Raw genomic sequence first — 21,615 nt, 5'->3', positions numbered from 1 at the left:
CATCCTCAGGATCAGTTTGATCTGTGTTCCTGAAAGCCTGGCTCATGCATGCTGATTCTCACATTCCCAATCCTGCCCAGTTGCACCATAAGCTTCTGCCAAATTTAATAGATTGCCAGAAAGCATAGGCAGCATTCCCGCAGGCGGTTTGCAAAGCATCTGTACATGCAGATGGTGGACAGATTGGGGGCCATAACTGATGGGATGGTGTGCAAGGTAAAGCTTTAGACTGACATGTGGGATTGCTGCCTGATGATCGTAACAGGTTGATGGGAATTTCTAGTGGGTGAGATTTTGGTGCACTTGTTTTTTTGCAAAACCTCAGGACTGGGAAATGTAGTTACCAAATTAAAACTTCAGTGTGACAGTAAGACTTTTAACATTGAACAAGTTGTCAAGGCAGAAGCCTTATTATTAGAGACTGCTGGCAGAATTTTCTAGGTGTTTGGAAAAAGTAAGAAACAAGGCTGATGGTTGCTGACTCAGAATACCTTTTCCTCTGAGCTCCTGGGAAGTTAAAGCAGTGAGAGAAGAGGAAGGTATCTGGAAAGGAGTCAGGGAGCATTTGGGGACAGTAGCTAAGGGACCTGACAGAGTTGTACAGACACAGTGGTGGTGATGGTGAGAAAGCACGTCCAAATACTGTCAGATTGCAGCCTCTAATGAATGTTCATCCATTCACATGACAGACTGATTTACAGTACCTTCTAACCCTGCTTCTGGGCTAGTTGTGAGTAGTGCTTTTCACTGGCATACTGGTTACTGAGTTTGGTCTTGGCTTTAACTTTCTCTTAATTGTGTTCAAAGAGTGTCCAGCTGGTCTTGAGGGCAGTAAGAACAAAAAAAAAATTTAAGAGACAATATGCAATTTCAGTATTTTTCCTTCTATCTATTAACTGATTGTGTGATTGTGCAATTTAGCTCTACTATTGGAGGAGGCTTCCTTTCACTATATGGACTGATTTCTTTTTTGCAACCAGCCAAGTACTGGAGGAGCTATTTTTATCTTAGATATAGACATAGGATTTTTTTTTTAATCTTAAACATAAGAATAGATGTGTAGATTCTGTTACTTTCTTATTCTTTCTTTCTTTTTTTTTTAAATTATTATTCATTGTGGTACAAACACTGATATGAAAGAATTTTAACTAAGTACCATGTAATATGTTCCATACTGTAGTTTAATTTCAGCTGTTTATACAAGGTTAGCCACCTATACAAAAAGGATTAGGGGGTAAAATTGATTACTGTTTTTAATAACCTTCTGACTTTTATCTATAAACTCTCTACTGCCCTCACATTTTCTGGTAGATGTTGGCATTTTGGCCTTTGTAATAGAAATGTGCCTTTCAGGCTGAAAGATGTGTTGAGCACAAAGAAACTGGCACATCAGTTGGAAAATCTTCATCTCTATGTCCTCCAAATTCTCTGAACCTCTGTATAGGGCACTGTGATCACATGTGGTCAGATATGTGGGCAGATGTTGTTCTCCCTGCAAAGAAAGAGTGTGTCTCTTCCCAGTGCTCACAGATGTTCCCTACGAATATTCTTCCTCACTGCTGGTACCAGTTGTAATACTGGATACAGGAACTGGTAACAGCATGAATTTCTCTCTGCTGACTCACCTCCTGGTATTTTTCCCTTTTGTCTGCCTAACTCAAGGTAGAGCATGGAAACTAAGGGGGCAACACAAGAGTGATGGGAAATGGCCAGACTTTGGCAATTAATAGGAAAGGATGACAAGATGAGAATAGGTGGAGTGTTGAGCAGACAAAAAAAGGGAGGTGGCAGTGGCTGGAGCTGCAGAGTGTTAAGGAAAATTAGAAAGGAATAGGAAGATGCTCTACAGAAAGCATATAAGTACCCCTGTGCAAATCTTTGGAAGCTGAAACTACAGTATTCCTCAGTGTGACCTCACTACTTGCAGTTATCTGTGAAACCAATTGGCAGTGTTTGTTTTTTTACCAATCTTCATCTTCTACCAGTCCCGCAGACTACAAGAGACTTCAGCTGCTCCTCTAATTGATTAGCTTGAGGCTGTATGATGCCTCTAACCCTACTGCTTGCCTCTTTGGGAAGAGCATGAAAAAGACAGTTCGTTTCCATGAAGAAGTCATCATAAATCAGAATTATTTACTTATGTGAAATAGTAAATTAAGGGAACATTGAGCTTGTAAATCAGTCACTCAAAATGTGGGAGAAGGTGGAAGAGATGCACAGATATTGAATGTGTCAGTTGTGTTTGAGATTCCCATAAGGGAAAGCATGATCAGCATTTATATTTCAAAGTATGTTAGCCCTTACTGGGCAGCTGTTCTGTTTGAGAGTGAACAGCACTTTGGCCCTGCAGCTCACAGAGTGAGCAATGTACAAGGACCTACCTGTGGCCTTTGTTATGAATGATAATACAGTACTTACTTGAAAGCACATAACACACTGCACAGGGATAAAACCTCAGCTCTTCTAAGAGGACATTGTACTTTAGCTCTTTTATGAGAAGACAGAAGCTGCAGCCAGGCATCTCCAAGTTGGATTTCAAAATGGATTCTCTTTATTTAAAGGAATTTCCCAATCATGTTAAGACAGACTCTTTAGAGTTGTCTGTGGACTGTGATGAAAAGCATTGTAAGGCATTCCAATAATTTATTCTAAGGCATCAAACAATTTTTACTGTACAAAGCTTGTATGACAGCATAGAATCATAGAATTGATTGGGTTGGAAAAGACCTCCGAGATCATCGAGTCCAACCCTTGGTCCAAATCCAGTCCATTTACTAGATCATGGCACTCAGTGCCACGTCCAATCTGCATTTAAAAATCTCCAGGGACGGTGAATCCACCACCTCTCTGGGCAGCCCATTCCAATGCCTGATTACTCTCTCTGTAAAGAATTTTCTCCTCATATCCAACTTAAATTTCCCCTGGCGGAGCTTAAGCCCGTGCCCCCTTGTCCTATTGCTGAGTGCCCGAGAGAAGAGACCAACCCCCACCTGGCTAGAACTTCCCTTCAGGTAGTTATAGACGGTGATGAGGTCTTCAAAAATTAGTTAAGTCACTTACTGGAATAGATAAAAATATTCACTTCCGGGTCAGGTATTTAGACAAAGGTCACACACCTATCTATGGGAATCAGACAGCTAAATCCTTCCCTGTGATTTGACTGTTTATTTGAAAAGGTATGCTCAAGTTTGAATTTTTCAGTAGCTGTAAGCAACGATCTTAATGATCACACCAATCTTCTGACAAGTTTAGACCATGATGTTACTTCTCCTATTCCTCCTTCACCTAGAATAAAGGGTTGGGTTTTTGGTCTGAGTTTGGTAGTGGTGATAGTGGTTGGTTGGTTTGGGTTTTGTTTCATTTTAGTTTTGTCCATGGTATAAAAATATACCCCAAACAACAACATGCTATCTACTTGATTTAAAAAAAATAAAAATATTTAAGTCCTGGTCTCTCAGATTCAAATTTAGCTGTGATTAGCTTTCTTCAGTTTAAACTAGCTTCTTTGTCAGTTATGCTGATGCAGCTATTTTTAAGAAACACCTCAGTTAGAGAGATGACTAGAGAAAAAATAAGAATTAAGCATTTGGTATAAATGTGTAGCAGAGATTTTTTGCTGCCATCATGTGGCCATTTTGAGTCATGTTTTCATCTAGTTCGGTTACTTCAGTATTTCCTAATGTTTGAATAATTGAGTTTATTGTCACAAAAAGGGAAGGATTGTAGTGTCTGTAGAGCCAGTGATCTGGTAAACCGAGAACATTGCGTTGAATGTAATGAAGCCCCAGTGAACTGTCTGAGCTCCCTAGCACCAGCCCCTCTGAGTCTGGGGTTCACAGTTCCAAAACACCTAAATGCTCCTTGCTGAAACTTCAAATGGAAATTAATTTTCACCAGTTTTAATCTCCACCAGTTTTCCATGCTTTTGAAGCAATTGACTACGAGGTACTATTGAGCCAGTTTCAAATTACAGCATTGGTAGAACTAGAGGCTGCCTTTGCCACTAACCCATGTTTTGAGAGAGCCCAAAAGTAATATTGGAAAATTATTCACCTTAATCTGAGAGCTCTCTGTGGATTTCTGTTTCACTGACTGAAGCACGTACTGCTAAGCTAGTGTTAGGGAAACATGGAATGTGGTCACTTCAACAATTAAAAACTATTCTGTGTTTTGTTCTGGTTTTGACAGCCTGGCTGTGCTGGGTGCTGGAGTGGCACTGACTCAGCTCAATTCTGACCCAGGGTAAAGAGAAGAAATGTTTTTTACCTTGTGTAGGCCAGCTCTTGAGTTTAGTACCAAACCTGTAGAACTGAAAGACTAACACTTATTCAGTCATGCCAGATACATAAGGCAAACTGTATTCTTACGCAAGGTGTTTCAATTTTGGTTGTTGCTCAGCTGGTGTTGCCTCCCAGGGTATGAGAGCCATTTCCTTCACCTTTCAGTAGCAGCTGAAAACAAAACATGAGGACACCAACAAATCAACATCAGAGCATCAACAAATCAAGACTAATAGTAAAGTTTAACATGCTAAACTGAAAACTACGAGATTAAGCAAAACGTATGTCAATGTTTATGAAAGTCTAAAAGATTTGTGTAAATGGCAATATTTTACTGTATATAAGACATATGATTGATGTGATATTGTGTGAATTACTGTTGTGTTTTCCTTAACTATATCTACATTATTCAGCATGCTTATCATGTGCACTATTTTGACCAACTGCGTATTTATGACCATGAGTAACCCTCCAGACTGGACAAAGAATGTAGAGTAAGTTGCATATTATTTAAATATAACTTTGGCTGTTCCTCTAGAAGTCAGCATGCCAATAACTGCAGTGTAAGGTGTGCTTGCAGGAACTATTCTGAGGCACTACTACTCTTTCTTTTCTAAACTATGTAGAAATGTTGAATAATTATTTAAATTCTGGTAGAACAAGGGTGGCAAAAATCAAAGTTGTTTACAGATAGTGTTCTCCTGAGATTCCACTGGTTTTCTCTCTTCATGATTTAGCACCTACCCAATGTTTTTATTCTTCCCTTAGTAGCAGAACCATGGGCACCTATATGTACATGTTAGTTAAGAACAGCATATAAGTAAAAGTATTACTAAAGTGAGAATTCAGTGCGTGCTTGTGTTCTTCCCTCTTTTGAGTCAATACTAGATGTTTTAGATGTTAATGATTCAGACAGTATCCAGTAACTTATGCCCACAGCTTACACAGTTAACAGTTATGTTAGTGTTGCATATTTTTCAACTGAATGCCACTAATAGATTTTTAATATGTTATCTATTTTATGGATTTGTTTATTTTGATTTTTGTACAAGACCAGCACTGCTGTACTTCGACAACAGGTCACAACTAATGCATGTAAATACACAAGTATCTATCATGAACACAATGCATTTTAGAAGAAATTGCTTATTTAGTTTGTTTCTTCTACAGTTTTGAAATAAAAAACTCTTTTGTTTGATCGTCATGTTTCTGCCAGAATATCAATGTAAAATGTTGTTACTTATTTTGATTAAATTTTTCCTATATTTTTCAGGTATACATTCACTGGAATTTACACATTTGAGTCACTAATAAAAATCATTGCAAGGGGCTTTTGCTTAGAAGATTTTACTTTTCTTCGAGATCCATGGAACTGGCTTGATTTCACTGTCATTACCTTTGCGTAAGTTTTTGTTTTTTGCTTTTTCTTTGGAAGTGAAGGGCAAAAAGGGCATGAAATTAGTATCAATACATATCAATTTTGTTAAATGGAAAATCTTGTATGAATTTACTGTTGTCTAAACCAATTTTTACTTTCTAAAATGCGTATTTTGATGTAAACATAAATACTGCAGAAGCCATTAGTACAGCTAGTATTAGAGAGGCTAATTTCATGTCCTGCATTTTTTTTTTTTCCGGAGCAGAAAAGGAGCGTCCCTTTGACTTCATTCTCCAAACTTACCAATCTAGTCTAGATAAATTTTAGGCTTTCAAAGTAAAATCAGTACAGTTCACTTCAGAGACATTTAATTTAGCTGAAGGCTCTGAAAGTGTATTAATGCAAGGCAAACTGCAGTGAAAGGTAAACCTCTGACTGTTGCTATTTAAGTTTTTTGCTAAAAACGCCAAAGCGGTCTTGATGAAAGACCCAAGTAAGTAGCATAAACTTTGCCTAAATTCTGAATAACTGTGATTTAATCCTACAGGTATGTAACAGAATTTGTAAACCTAGGCAATCTTTCAGCTCTTCGAACTTTCAGAGTATTGAGAGCTTTGAAAACTATTTCTGTAATTCCAGGTAAGAAGTAACTGGTGTAAGGTGTTAGGCCCCTTGTACCTCCCAACTGTTCCTTTTTATCCTGTCATTGTGTTTGTGTGTGAACTCCCCTATTACAGATATGTGACAGAGTTTGTGGACCTGGGCAATGTCTCAGCGTTGAGAACATTCAGAGTTCTCCGAGCTTTGAAAACAATATCAGTCATTCCAGGTGAGAGAGAGGTTAAACACTGAGGCTGATTTTAATTCATTGAAATGAAATTCATATTTTTTTAAACATCTTATTTCTTTCCACCAAAAAAAGAAGGAATCAGGCGATATCAGAATTCACTGAAATCTCTGATTCTTTGCTTTTTAACATGAGCACTTTCCTTTTGAAATCAGCCTTTGAGTTTAACAGATTCTTGCATGAGACATTGCAGTACACAGTGTGTGTGGTTTGCATCGTATGACGTCAAGCTTTCTTCTCCACATTCAACGAATATCAGTATCCCTGAAGTTTTCTTACCCATGTGTATCCTACCTACATGATGTTATGTGGTATCTGTTGTGAATATTTGTGTGTAAAAAATAGAACTGTCTGAAATGTTGACTTAGTAAGATGAAGGAATAAGATAATAAAGAATAGCATGGGCATTGCATGGGGGATTTATTATCTTAAAAATCTACAATTTTCCAAACCATTTCCAGTTTTATAGCATTATATTTTAATCTCATTTATTGTTGAACAGGCTTTTTACTACTGTCTTCTAAATCTAGTATGTTATAAAACTGATAGTAGCAAAGGTTTGGAGCAAGAGGTATTGACAAATGAAAAGTAAGAAGACTTTTATGTGAGATTCATGTACAGCATGAAAAAAGAATAGTTGCTTGTTTTATCATTAAAACAAGTGTTTTGAAATATATGCAACTCATTCCATTCACGGTTTCAAATGAACATAAATGTCAGCTATTTATTCATTTTCACAAATGAAAAAGCTCTTCACAAAAATGTTATTTCACAGACATTACAATCATTTATTTGGGCTTATGCATGAAATCTGTGACTTTAGTGGGGAACACTGTCATTTTTATGCTTTGAAAAAGTTTCCAACATCAGAATAAAAATTCCTTTCCATTTGCAGGCTTGAAGACTATTGTGGGAGCCCTAATTCAGTCTGTGAAGAAGCTCTCGGATGTGATGATCCTGACTGTGTTTTGTCTGAGTGTATTTGCACTGATAGGGCTACAGTTGTTCATGGGCAACCTGAGGAATAAATGCCTGCAGTGGCCTCCAGAAAACTTTACTTTGGAAACAAATATAACTTCCCAGCTTAACAGCACCATAGGTGAAAATGGTACATTGGTTAATTCAACAGTGACTCCATTTGACTGGAAGGGGTACATTGAAGATGAAAGTAAGTATTGTCTGCAGAATTGTCACTGTTTGTGGCTGACCCAGTTCTTAGAAGTAAGGAGAGGAGGGGATAATACACTTAGTTAAGACAGAGCAGAAGTGTTCTCTCTCTCTCATAGATCTGCTCCAAAGGCCTGTGTGGAAGAGGGAACACGGAACATGGTCTCACTACTTGATATATGTCTTTTTCTCAGCTCCATCTGCCAAATTCACATCTTACCTGAGACAGAAAGGAGTTCAAAGGAGTCTTAAAGTTACTTAATAGTCTTAAACATTTTCCTTTCCGATTCTCCAAAGCAAGATCAGCAGTAGCATGCTGTGTCATTTCTGACAGATATCAGAGACTTCTGACATAAAGTGAGAAGTCCAGTGATGAAGTCCTCAGTATTTTCATCATCCATCCATTCTTATCCTTCACTGTCATTGTTATTAGAAAGGGAATTTTTTGAAGTCTAACAGTTTTTCCTGCTAAAATTTTTGCTTAAAATTTATTTGCAACAAAATCATCAAAACCAAAGTATTCCCTCCTATTAATCACTGTCTCTGAAGTATTTAGAGACTATTCTTATGTTTCCATGCTGTATTCTCTCCTCTTTCAGTCTTCTTTTATTTCAAACAACCCAGATCATGAACCGTTTTCTCCTACAGTGTATTTTCTAGATGTTGATCTCTCATCTGGATTCTTTCTTGTTCATAAATATCCTTTTTAAAGTACAGTATCCACATTAGGCATTTCTCCTCCACATAAGGAATACTAAGCAGAGAATAAGGATGATGTGGTAGCATAGTGGCTTATACTTCTGTTTCATATATCCAATATAGCTTGCTGTTGTTTGAAACTGTAGCATTGTTCAGCTTGCTGTCTACCTGCTCCCGAATCTTTTACAGATTTCTACCTCACTGAGTTTTCACTTTGTGTTTGCACAGTTCATTGTTCCTACCTGAACAGCACCTTATTTTTTCAGCCCATCTCTCCAACTGTCCTGGACCTTTTAAATTGTAATTGTTTCCTCAAACTCACCACCATCCTTATCAGATCAGTATAATTTGTGAATTTGTTAAGCGTTCTTCAATAATCTAGATTAGTTAAAACCTTAAATAGCAGCAATCTTAGACAAATGCCTTTAGGAGTTGTTTTGATGCATCTTTCCACTTTGATAATTTCCCAAAGTATGATTTTCCAAACAGTTTTGCTGATACAGAGCAGTCTGACAAACTGAGAGTAGATAAAGAAATGCATTTCAGTAGTTAAATGTGAGAGGGCAAACCTAAGCTCCCTATCCTACATGTGAATGCTGCACAGTTCTGTTGAGACAGGTTTGCATGCATAGAGACTGTAGTGGTGGCATACATAATCTCTAACAGTGAAAGTTACTTTTGGTGTAAATTAAGAACTAAAGGGGGGAGAGGGATAGAAAAGGGAAGAGGAAAGGTAGAACTGACCACATTGACTAGCTGCAAAAGAAGTGGTGGGATACCCTGTTAAGTCTTCTCCCTTGGGTATCCTTTTTAGTGCAGCAGTGATCACTCTACAATACTTTTCCCATAGCAACTGTAAGGTTTTCATTAGCATCTCCTCAAATTCCCTACAGCTCTCTCCTTCTTACTGTGCTATTAGCACTAATTGGAATGCACTTTGATCAGAGTGGGTGCTGCATGTCTGCTTGGTTTTTAAGCTCGTACATCCATGTTATTAGGTCACCTGATGGAAACCAAAAGCTGTAAGCAAGGAGTAGGAAAAAGGGGGAGAAAGGGGTGAACCTCAGACCAGGGACAGTTGCTTCCTGCTGCAGCAATAATGTGTTTGCAAGTGTGATGTCACAAGAATAATTACATGAAACACAGCATGAGAACAAAGGAAAAATAGTGCCACAGAGGCTCTGGAAAACTATTCCACAGCAGCTTATGTGTAAGGCTGCAGAGCAAGAGAGGCAGGATATAGAATGCAGTTGGAAAGCCCTTAATAATAGAGAGGCTGAGGCACCTAAGGCGCTGTGGAACAGCCAGGACTGACAAATTAAGGCTGAAACTCTGCAGCCAAAAAGCTAAATAATATCCTGTTCACATAAATAAATTATTGACTAGGAAGGCAGAATTACCCCTGTATTTAGCACTACTGCATTTGCTACTGGAATACTATATAAAGTTCAATTTAGATAGAATGTTGAAAAAATGGAGTATGTTCAGAAAAGAGTAGAATGATTAAAGGGTTGGGAAATATTCTTTATACCAAGATAGACCAGGAGCTCAGCCTACTTAGCATATCAAAGAGAAGGTTTAAGGGGTGATTTGATCACAGTTGAAAAAAAAACCTCATGGGGAACAGAAATTTCATTCTAGACATATCTTTGATCTAGCAGGCAAAGATATAACAGGTTCAATAGCTACAAGTCAAAGCCAGACAAATTTTGAAGAGAAGACAGCTTCTAACTGTGATCACACAGCTGAGCAATGACTATGATGGATTTCCAGCTGAATTTCTTAAATCAGATTTTTTGTGAAACTTAATTTACTTGAACATGTGAATTCATGGAGATCCCATGCCATGGGGTATAATGAAGTCTAAGCAAAGTGTCCTAGTGAAGACCTAGACTTCAATCCCTAACTTTATTTCCTCACTTTTTAATGCAGAATGTATAAACTCAGATTCTGATTTCATTTGATTTAAAAAAGACCTGAAGCTCCCTGAAAACAAAGCTGAATTGAATTAGTTACAGACAGTACTTTACTGAATGGCTACGTGAGCCTTCGGTAGATTCACACAGGATTTCATATTTATTATGAAATTTATAATTAAATTATGAGTCTTATTATAAAGTTATTAAGCTTGTCCTTGCTTACCAGCAATTTCAAAGAGAAAAATTATCTTCTTATGGCTTCCTGCTCTCTTTTTGCAGTTGGGCAGACAGGATACAGAAACCAGCTGCATCACAGGGCAGCAGGCGGCTTACCTGCAGCTCGGAGCAGTGCAATGGCACTGTATTTTGTAGGAATTAGAGGAGTATTTATGCTATTAGTTGTGTATACTGTGTGAAGAAGGCAGGTAAGCCCTAATTTTGCCACTGAGCTCATTTTTGGAGATGCCATTTAGAGGGTCTTTATGTAAGCATTCCTGTCAATAATGAGTCAAGCACTCTTTTTTTTTTTCCCTATTTTTCTTTTTCAAAGATAGGAAATCTGAAAAACTTAGTTCTGGATAAGCTGAAGTTTATCTCGGCAAACTTTCCATAAATATTTTTTTTCTGGGGAAAAGAAATCTCACAATCTGTTTTGTGAAATAACAATTATTCTGTCATTTTCCTATGCTTACCCAAACAGCTATAAATCCTCTTGAAGTAAAGTGCTCACCTACAAGGGATTTTTTCCCATTTCCCAATCAAATTAAAGGGAGCCAAACCTATACCTTTTATATAGTGAGAGATTTTTCACATTACTTTGTTAAAACACAATTCAAAATTTTGCACCTAGTTTGGGATACATGCTAATGCTGCTCAGCTTGTGTGTTATAAGAACTTTCCTATCATGATAATATTGTAAACACTTGTCCTGGTTGTATCAGTGTACTCAGAGAGTACTCAGAGACTGTTTCCTGTGGAGCTGGCAAGTACAGCATGCTCACAGAGCACATCTTGTCTGAAGCACAGAACTTGAATGCAGACCCTGTTGTAGCAGTTCAGCTTGGCTGGTACAGCACTGATCATGACTGACTGCTCCATGTAAACTATATCAAAGCAGGTTTGCATTCTTCCCATCAGCTGTTGTGTTCCAGCATGTTTTAATCATGATTAGCTGACATAATGCAGAGTAAGATTTGCTTCCTAAGGGTCAGTTGTGGGCAGCATCCTGTCAGCTTACTGTTTACAGCTGTGTTTCAGCACAGGGCAGCTTTGCAATGCACACCAGCCCAGAGGGACAGCAGCTGCACACAGGGCTGTGCACTTCACACAGCACAGGAGATTGTTCTCTGTAAGATGCATTTATATCATCAGACACTGAAAATGAGTCCTTCACAGAGTGTCAGAACAAGGTCTACATGCAGTTTAAAGCACAATTTTTCCAAATTGTGAATTTTTTTCACAATATGGAGGGATGCAGCTGGCCCGGGTACTGTGTCCCTCCTGCAACAAATCAATGTGCTGAGCCAGCAGCTTGTGACACCTTCTCAGACTCAGAATTCATTAATGTCTACAGTAACCTGGCTTGGGCAGCTCAGTAAGCACAGCCAGAGTCAAGCTTAATCTCAGCTGTGCTGATAGCATTTCAAATGAGATCATTTTAAGGGAATCTGACAGGACAGTCCAATGGAAAAGAAATCCTTTGTGGGCTTTAAATCTTCTCAGGGAGCAAAAAAGGTACCAACTTAATTCTGAAGCTGCTGTGCTTCAGAAGTTTTTGAGCTGACAAGGTGCTCAAAGGAGCATCACCATGTCCCTGCCCTGTCCTTACAGGCAGCCTGAGGCAATGTTTTCTGTCTCCATCAGAAATGGGATACTGGGCAATGTGGTCTGACCCTGTATAAATTTCATCCTTAAGCCTGTGACCAAGTGGGACATCGTTACTACAGGAGGAAGCCCCTCCTGTGATAATTCTTCCAAAAATCAAGAGTTTAGCAACTGTAGGCATATGCTTTGAGGGGAAAAACACTTCTCAAGCATGATTTAGTTCAGTGATCAGATGGAAGGGAGAATCTACATCCAGAAGCATTTGACAGAATTTTTAGCACATTTTGGCATTTTAACGGTAAGTGCTGTGAGTGATAGCACTTACTGAAATTCATAATATCATTTACTCTAAAGTTGTGGTCCTGCTGAAAAAAATAATGCTGCTTGTTTAAAATTGCATCTGAAATCACCTTAACACTTTTAGGGTGTTAATTAAAATTCAAAGAATTTTAAGATGACTTTTATATTTGGAATTCTAATTTTTTGAACATTCTTTTCTAAACAGGTCATTTTTATTTTCTGGAAGGCCAAAACGATGCTCTGCTTTGTGGAAATAGTTCTGATGCTGGGTAAGACCAAATTTCATCAGCTTATTGCACTGGGTACAAATTAGATTCACGTTCTGTAGCTGTGCAGTGAAAGGGGGGCTATATTTTGAGTGACCACTTCCCTTCACATAAGAAATACTAGGATTTTATACTGTACGTAGCACAGTGGATTGGTTAGATGAACTTGGAGTGAATGAATGAGTATTTTTGTATTAGTGTAGTTCCTGCCTAGTTGAAAAGTAACAGGAACAGCAATGGGAAAATGCATGTTATTTTTCAGTTCCGGTTGCATATATGAATGCATCAACATCCAGATGATAATATTAAAATTCCTAAATAGGTAATGTCCAGTTTGTCTTTGTAGGCAGTGCCCAGAAGGATATACATGCGTGAAAGCTGGTAGAAACCCCAATTATGGGTACACAAGTTTTGACACCTTCAGCTGGGCTTTCTTGTCACTATTTCGCTTGATGACTCAAGACTTCTGGGAAAACCTTTATCAATTGGTGAGAAACTGTTAATTAAAAATAGACTAAATATGATTGTATCAATAATGCAAGAGAGCTAGAGTAAATTTTCTTATCTTAATTTTAACAATATGAAAAACAGTACTTCTGTTAACCTATTCTTGCTTATAAATGTATTATTATTTCCAGACACTGCGTGCTGCTGGGAAGACATACATGATATTTTTTGTTCTGGTGATTTTTCTGGGCTCCTTCTATCTGATCAACTTGATCCTGGCTGTGGTTGCCATGGCCTATGAAGAACAGAATCAAGCAACCTTGGAAGAAGCAGAGCAGAAAGAGGCAGAATTTCAGCAGATGCTGGAGCAACTGAAGAAGCAACAAGAAGCAGCTCAGGTATAATTTATGGTGTAGTAATGCAGAAGTGTATGTTTACTAGAGATATTCACCATCTGCTTTCTGAATTTGGAGATGTAAAACACACTATTGTTCTTTCAGCAATAGAGCTAGCTCACAGGTTTTCTATTCTGCACTGAAGACATTGTATTGTGAATGATTCAGCCATCAAGAAGGAATATTCAAGACTAGATATACATTATCCACTATGGTTTTCTAGTCCAGTGTCATTAATACAGTTTATTAGACTTCTGCATTTAAAATCTACCCATGAAGAGTGGAAGAAGGTTATGACCAACACATATCTTAAGTCAATTGAGTAATAATAATTAGAAAAAAAAAACCTAGGGAGAGTATATCCTGTAGAAAGTGTTACGATCCAGGACATTTGGATATTTGGATTAGAAATTATGTACAAGTAAATTTTAAAAAAGCCACCTATGTTATGGTTTGCTCGGTGACATAAATTCTTTCTGCATCATGGCAGACAGCAGCAGTGGCAGCAGCAGCAGTAACAGCATCTGCAGAGTCCAGGGAGCCTAGTGCTGGAGGAGAAGCAGGAGGGCTCTCGGAAAGTTCCTCAGACGCATCAAAATTGAGCTCAAAGAGTGCAAAGGAGAGGAGAAATAGAAGGAAAAAAAGAAAACAGAAAGAACAGTCTGGAGGAGAGGAAAAAGATGAGGATGAATTTCACAAGTCTGAGTCAGAAGACAGCATCAGAAGGAAAGGTTTCCGATTGTCTATTGAAGGCAATAGACTGACATATGAAAAGAAGTATTCTTCTCCACATCAGGTATTGCATACAATTATTTTTAATAAAACCATACATTTAAATCATCATAGACTGTTGCAAAACTACTTTAGTCTTCCTGGTACTGCTGCCTAAACAAAGGAAGCACTGAGATTTTTACTAAGCTTTATTAGTATTGCTAGTTCTTGAGAGCTAGTGCTCTAGCTGCCTGGTAAAAAAACCCCAGAATTAAATGTAATCTATTATCCCTATTCTTCTAGTAGGATTATTTAAAAATCATATTAAAATATTCTCCGATTGATTCTATGGGGGTTTTTTTAGCATGATTATATATTACCTAGACTTAGTAAAATGCCACAGTATATTTCCATTATGATAGACTTATATTTTCCTCCTGCTTCAATGGTGTTTGAACCAGTATTTGTTCACTATGGACAAGATGCTGCATACATGAAAGAATGTGAATGTATAGATTTCCCTTTTATCTTGGTGGGCATTATGTAACTAATCTGTTCAGCAGCTCTAGCTGAGAAAGGAGTGCTCAACACTGGTTTTGTCCAAAGAACCCATGAACAGTGATATTTCTGTCTGCAAAATATATATATAATGAAATACATAAAAAAATTTCACAGCAGCATTTAATTTCTGGGTAAAATGGTTACTCTCATTTAAGAAAAAAAAGAAAACCTATGCTAACCTAACAACAGCGATAAGTTTGAGGATTTCAGCTCATAATCACATATTTTGTTTGCCTACAGTCTTTGCTGAGCATTCGCGGCTCCCTGTTCTCCCCAAGGCGCAACAGCAGAACAAGTCTTTTCAGCTTCAGAGGTCGAGCAAAGGATGTAGGATCAGAAAATGACTTTGCCGATGATGAGCACAGCACTTTTGAAGACAACGACAGCAGAAGAGACTCTCTCTTTGTGCCGCGCAGACACGGTGAACGGCGCAACAGTAACATTAGTCAGGCCAGTAGGTCATCCAGGATGCTGGCAGTGTTTCCAGTGAATGGGAAGATGCACAGCACTGTGGATTGCAATGGGGTGGTTTCCCTGGTTGGTGGACCATCTGTTCCTACATCGCCCGTTGGACAGCTTCTGCCAGAGGTGATAATAGATAAGCCAGCTACTGATGACAATGTAAGAAAGTTTTAAATAGCTCAGGCATGGTAGCCTTTTCTTACTGCACCAGCCAGTGTTTTCTACAGAATGGAACCCTTGGCAATGCTCCCTGGTTGGTCAAGCTGTGAATGCTCCTGCATCTTGTAAAATCTTTAGTAGATTAAACAGCTTAGATAGGTTTGCAACCCAAACATCTACTCACAAAGATTCTCATAACTAACAAATGCAATTCACAGTTTCCAAGTAATAAAATATTAACTTACACGTTCATAAAAATTCTATGCTTGACTGTATTACTCTGCCACACTTTCCTTTAGCTAATCTAAAGGTCCATCTAGCAATCATAGTTGGCATACAATTGAAATTATTATAGAAATGTTATATAACTGCAATCAATATGATACTGCTATTACCATTATCAAAATTAGCATTATGAGTTAATTTTGATAACATTCTTCCTTATCAGCCTGGTTAAAAATGTAAGGAAGTTGTCAATTCTTTATTATCATTTATTTCTCATTTCATATATATTTTCCATCCGTATCTGGTGGAGTTCTGTACTATAGATAACAAATAGTTCATTGGAAGATCACAGTTCGATACACACTTCCAAAAATACAATTGTCTGTGCGAATATATGTGCAGCACATATTGCTGCCATTCTCTTACTGTATACAAGGTAAGAGAAGAAGTCTAAAAAAAATTTCTTGCTTAGTTCAAATTTGTCCACTCACATTGCTAAAAAATAGTAGCATGAGGAAGCATGAGGAAGTCAGACTTTTCTTACTTACTACAGTTTGCTTAGGGGAAAAGATTGTTATGTTACAGACCCCTGAATATTCTGTCAGCAGGAGCAAGGAAAAAATATTACAGTTTGCAAAATTTTTTGCAATATTTTGAACTCAATGCTTTTCCATTTCTTTTAATGGTTTTTCATATTTTGAAGGAAAGAAATGCAAAAGTGAATAAACTCTCTCTCAATCCTGAACAGTAGATAACTATGGCCTAATGCCTTTTTAAAATTACTTAAAAGATACTAAAAAGTAATAAAAGTCCGACATAATAAAAAATGAAGTGCACGAAGCACGTACCCAAACTAAGATATTAATAACAGGGTTATATAGTATTTGCTTAACTTATTGTTTCTTCAAGATGATCTCACCTACTATTGTTCTCTGTACAGGGCACCACAACAGAAACAGAAATGAGGAAGAGAATATCAGGTTCTTTTCATGTTTCTATGGACTTCCTGGAAGATCCAGCTTTAAGGGAAAGAGCTATGAGTATTGCTAGCATCCTTACAAACACTGTGGAAGGTGTGTGCTATGCATAGCTCAATATTTAACATCGGTTTTCCCATGGATTTCTGAAAATTTGAGTTGAAACCTAAAAACTGATTTAAAATAGCTTAAGTAACAGATATCATCCCAGAAACTGGGCCATATTTATTAGCAAACTCAAAGGTCTTTATTTATTAAGGTTATTACATTAGTAAGCATTAAAGTTATTACATACGTAAGCATTTATATCTCATAATTTTGCCACCATCTAACTCATGTAGATGGTCATAACTGAGTGGATGCTTGTGCATAAGAATTAAAATATATTATTGGACAAAAAAAGGCAACTGAACATTTTTCAAACATATGCAACTATTGTTAAAATATATATGTATTTTAGCAGCTACATTTATTCAGTTACTCTTTAAAGAAGTGCTATTCTAGGTGATCAAAATGGTTTTTTCTTGAACTAGGAATGAAAATTTTTACCTAAATTTTACAAATTTCAAAATAAAAATATTTACATACCAGAACAGTAGATGGAAGAAACAGGCTTAGAGTAATCAAGGAAAAATTAAATACATAATACAAATCGATGCATAAATTGATGCTGATTGGCATAGTGATAAGCTTTGAACATAGTAAATATATTTGATAGCAATTTTTTAATACTTTCTTGAAAAGCCCTGTAGGAAGGAGGCTTATGGGAAGTTAATCAGCACCAGTACAGATTGACAACTTGACTGGTATAATTCATATAGGGTTGAGAGTGTTAGAGCAATCCAATTTAAAAATTACCTTTTTAAATTTTCTTTTGCCACAGAACTTGAAGAATCAAGACAGAAATGCCCACCATGTTGGTATAAATTTGCAAATATTTTCTTGATCTGGGACTGCAGTCCGCATTGGCTAAAAGTAAAGCATATTGTCAACTTAGTGGTAATGGACCCATTTGTTGACCTGGCTATTACAATTTGCATTGTTTTAAATACACTCTTTATGGCCATGGAACATTATCCAATGACCGATGAATTCAATAATGTACTTTCAGTTGGAAATCTGGTAAGTCTGTTGGGTTTTTATGTCATAATTTGTAAGGAAATATATCTGAAAAAAACCTGAAAGAAGTTTTAACAGCTGGGGGGGTTAAGTCTTTATAAAGTAGAATTATTGTATATTTATTAATCTCCAGATATGAGTATCAGAACATTTTTTGAAATTTCACCACCAACCCTGATTCATGTAGCTTAGGATACTGTAAAATCAATATATTGCAGTGTTCTGCAAAATCAAATAAAAAATTTAAAAATCGGCTCCAATGCTGCATTAAGTGAAGTCCATCTTAAAGAGAAGTTGATTTGTGTAACTAAATGCATTGGTTCAATGAAAAAAGCACTATCTAAATAAATGTAGTGTAAATTTCCCAATCAATACAATACAAATCTTTAAATTATGAATGTGTTTTTAATTGCTGTTTCCTGAGCAAAAGTTTACAATAGCTAAAATGTCAATTTAAAAGCATTGGTAGAATTTTCTTCTGTAAACAGCTTTTTATGTGAATAAGGGATTGTTTTCTTTATAGGCTTTATGTGAAAAATATCCCGCAGTACTTTTTCCTCTTATATTTTTTTATTGTTTTTATCCTCAGATAATTAGTAAGATATTTTTCCTCATGTTGTCATCTATATTTTCTCCCTTCTACTTCAAAAAGATAAATTATTAAAGATTTCAGGAGTTAACTTCTTGTAACTCTCATGCTTTTGAACTGACAAGTTTGATCACATAGAAGTATCTGCAGTTGCAGTCCTACTTTATTTCTTATTTTAAGAATTGATTTCTTATAGTGGGATTTTTAATAATCCTTGTTTTGTAATGAGGAAAAAATAGATCATGTAAATAACTACAGGACTTAGGAGGGAGAATTAATAGATAATTGTATAGCTGATTTTCATATACTTAAAGAAAATTCCATATAAATCTTCGTGTACATCTGACTACGAAGGGCCTGTGAGAGAACCTGGCTATAAGCACCACGCTCTTCCAGTTTTGAGCTCCCTGACATAAACCCCTCCTGCAATACAGAGGCTCTCGAGGGTTGCATGAAACTCCTTGAGAACCTTCCTGTCCTGATTGTTAAGAACCTTAGTCAGCGTTTCAAACTGTATTTATCATTCCTATGTCTTCCTCAGGGATTCCAGTCCTGTAGCTTAAAAATTTGTGACCTTTCCCTCTAGTGTCTGTATATAGAATGTATTTAAAGACTGTAACAAAATCTATCTTGAGTATTGGTGTTCCTAGGCAGAGCAAGTCAGACTCCTCTTTCCCATCTCCTGATTATCCCAGTTAGGTTATTCTCTTTAGCTGTCCCATTTTCTGTTCAGCTTGCTAGAAAAGAGGTTATTGAAACCAAAAAAAGAAAGCATTTCAGAGCAGGGCTTGAGCAGTCTTTAACTGTGGCTTTAGTACATTCCTCTCCTACAGGAAACTCTCCTGAGACTTCTCTCAAAGCTACTCAGGGTCATTACCTTGGTGGCTCTTAAATATGATTCCTACTTCATTCAGCATAGGATCCCATGATGAGAAGCCATTACCAGCAATACCCTGTTTAAAATGCATTCTTAAATGCTCTTTCATTCCTGACATCAAAGCAATTGAGCCAACAAGCTTCACTGAACTTACCGGCAACAGCCAAGTAGCAGTTACTCAGCTTCAGCAAATTGTTGTATCTCAGTATATTATAATGTATCTCACTGTCTCTATCAACTGAGATAGATTATAATGTACCATTTATTCATCTGGTATAAACAATCATAGCTGTGTTGAACTGAATGGCAGATTATACCAGCAAAGCTGCCCCTCTGGAGTCTCAGATTTGACCTCATTTGTAATTTGTATACCAAGAAAGATGTTATACTGTGTAATTTCTTGGAAAGCATTCTGGTTTAAATTCTGAAAATCAAATTTAGGGTATTGTTTGTACAGTACATGAGAAAGTCCATATCCTGATAGAGTTGAAATTGGATTATAAATGCTGTAAAAAAGAAGTTTATGTAATTTGAATAGTATAAAATTTAATTAATTGAAAAATGACTTGGTTTGTATGGTACTTGCTAAGGGAAGGTGGGCATAATAAATCAGTAAACATAACTATTTTTAAGTATCAGTTCTGGATAAGACATTGCAGATATGTATCTTGAATGAAAAACCTAGACAACAACTAAATCTGTAATAGTATATTTCACAATGAAATAACAAACTGCACTTTGAACACAGGTCTTCACTGGAATCTTCACAGCAGAAATGTTTCTCAAGATAATTGCAATGGATCCTTACTATTATTTCCAGGAAGGCTGGAATATTTTTGACGGTTTTATTGTAACCCTTAGCTTGGTCGAGCTTGGTCTTGCAGATGTGGAAGGACTATCAGTTCTTCGATCATTCAGACTGGTAAATATGCATCAATTGCACTGATTTTTCAACAGGGTTTCATTAAAATGATTTGATTTCTGCCTTGAAAGTTTTTTTGATGTTTCCCATGATACTGATCCTGATGTCACTTTCATTAGTGCAAATCCTTCTTAATTGTGGTATCTTACTGTCTTCAGTGGGAATTTATAGAGATCCAGACAGACAGCAGTGGGTGCCCTGGGCCTATTTTCAATCTATCTATTGTACATACACAATTTAAACATCCTGCTATGCAGAAATAAATGGACTCTCTAGATATATTGTGCTCTGACTGGCATTACAGGAATAGATATGCTCTACAAATACCAGTTGAAAAATGGCCCAGATGATTTTAACAGATGTATCCTAGATTTTAAGTTTCATTTAGTATGACAAGTAGCATCTTTGGGCTTCGATAAAAACTATGCTTTGAGGGTATCAAACCCCAGCTTTACAAATTTTTCTCAAGGGAACCTTCCATCTGCATGCTTTTAGACAAGGTGATTCCATCTGAACAGTCATACTCAGGGCATATTTTGCAGTAATATCCTTCCACAAATTAATTTTAAAATACCTTTGTGTCTTTCTGATTGTCCTAACAATATTTTTCTTTTCTTCCAGTTACGAGTTTTCAAATTGGCAAAATCTTGGCCAACTCTAAATATGTTGATAAAAATTATCGGTAATTCTGTGGGAGCTCTGGGCAATCTGACCCTGGTGCTGGCCATCATTGTGTTCATTTTTGCTGTGGTTGGGATGCAGCTCTTTGGGAAAAACTACAAGGAATGTGTCTGCAAAATTGCAAGTGACTGTGTCCTTCCACGCTGGCACATGCAAGATTTTTTCCACTCTTTTTTGATTGTATTCCGAGTGCTGTGTGGAGAATGGATAGAAACGATGTGGGACTGCATGGAGGTTGCTGGCCAAGCCATGTGCCTTACAGTCTTCATGATGGTCATGGTGATTGGAAACCTGGTGGTATGTAATCAAAGCGTTAGCAAAAAATTATTTGGCAGTAGAGAGGTCTCAGTCCTGAAGTAAACTAGGTGCTCTGGCGCTGCTTCAAAGAAGCACTTAAGCAGGTGGTTTCAAGCAATGCCTAAAGTCAAGCTTAAGAGCTTTTTTGGATAGAGAACAAAATATTCTGCAATATCAAAATCCTGAGAATGTTAGAGTGAGCACTCAAAAATGTGACTAATTTGTCTTTTGGCTCTTTGTAAATATTTTGTGCCACAAATAGTTTTAGATTTTCCACTCTTTATAGCCTGTTCGCTGTGGATTTTTTTATTATTTATCCCATATGATTAGTCACCTAAATATCTAATTTCTACTGTGTGATGGAATAGATTAAACTTTTTAATGATGTTGAATACCAAATCTGATCTCTTCATTTTTAGATTATAAGACTTGGCACCAAAATATTTATTTACTGTGGGGATTTAAAGACGCATTTATAGATATTAGTCAGTTGTAGGAATATTTTTTGAACGA

General features: G+C 37.0%; 1 protein-coding gene across 6 annotated transcripts in view; it reads left to right on the top strand.

The window, feature by feature from the left end:
- LOC113994551 (sodium channel protein type 1 subunit alpha) overlaps positions 1–21,615 on the top strand; it is a 92,591-nt gene that overhangs the window by 36,992 nt on the left and 33,984 nt on the right. For 3 of the 6 annotated variants that reach the window (XM_039388004.1, XM_039388003.1, XM_039388005.1), the window contains 13 exons: positions 4,685–4,774; positions 5,554–5,682; positions 6,206–6,297; positions 7,401–7,673; positions 12,620–12,683; positions 13,027–13,168; positions 13,319–13,525; positions 14,013–14,318; positions 15,035–15,415; positions 16,581–16,713; positions 17,501–17,739; positions 19,951–20,124; positions 20,746–21,102. In XM_039388004.1, coding sequence (XP_039243938.1) covers positions 4,685–4,774; positions 5,554–5,682; positions 6,206–6,297; positions 7,401–7,673; positions 12,620–12,683; positions 13,027–13,168; positions 13,319–13,525; positions 14,013–14,318; positions 15,035–15,415; positions 16,581–16,713; positions 17,501–17,739; positions 19,951–20,124; positions 20,746–21,102 — 2,587 coding nt within the window. Of the gene's footprint in view, positions 1–4,684; positions 4,775–5,553; positions 5,683–6,205; positions 6,298–6,395; positions 6,488–7,400; positions 7,674–12,619; positions 12,684–13,026; positions 13,169–13,318; positions 13,526–14,012; positions 14,319–15,034; positions 15,416–16,580; positions 16,714–17,500; positions 17,740–19,950; positions 20,125–20,745; positions 21,103–21,615 lie in introns of all 6 variants that reach the window. The other 3 variants (XM_027733731.2, XM_039388007.1, XM_039388006.1) reach the window with 3 other exon arrangements.

This window comes from Pipra filicauda, unplaced genomic scaffold (genome assembly GCF_003945595.2).
Source record: "Pipra filicauda isolate LSUMZ 115617 unplaced genomic scaffold, ASM394559v2 scaffold5_size6683894_pilon, whole genome shotgun sequence".
Lineage (NCBI taxonomy): Eukaryota > Metazoa > Chordata > Aves > Passeriformes > Pipridae > Pipra > Pipra filicauda.
This window is presented reverse-complemented; position numbering and strand designations above follow the sequence as displayed.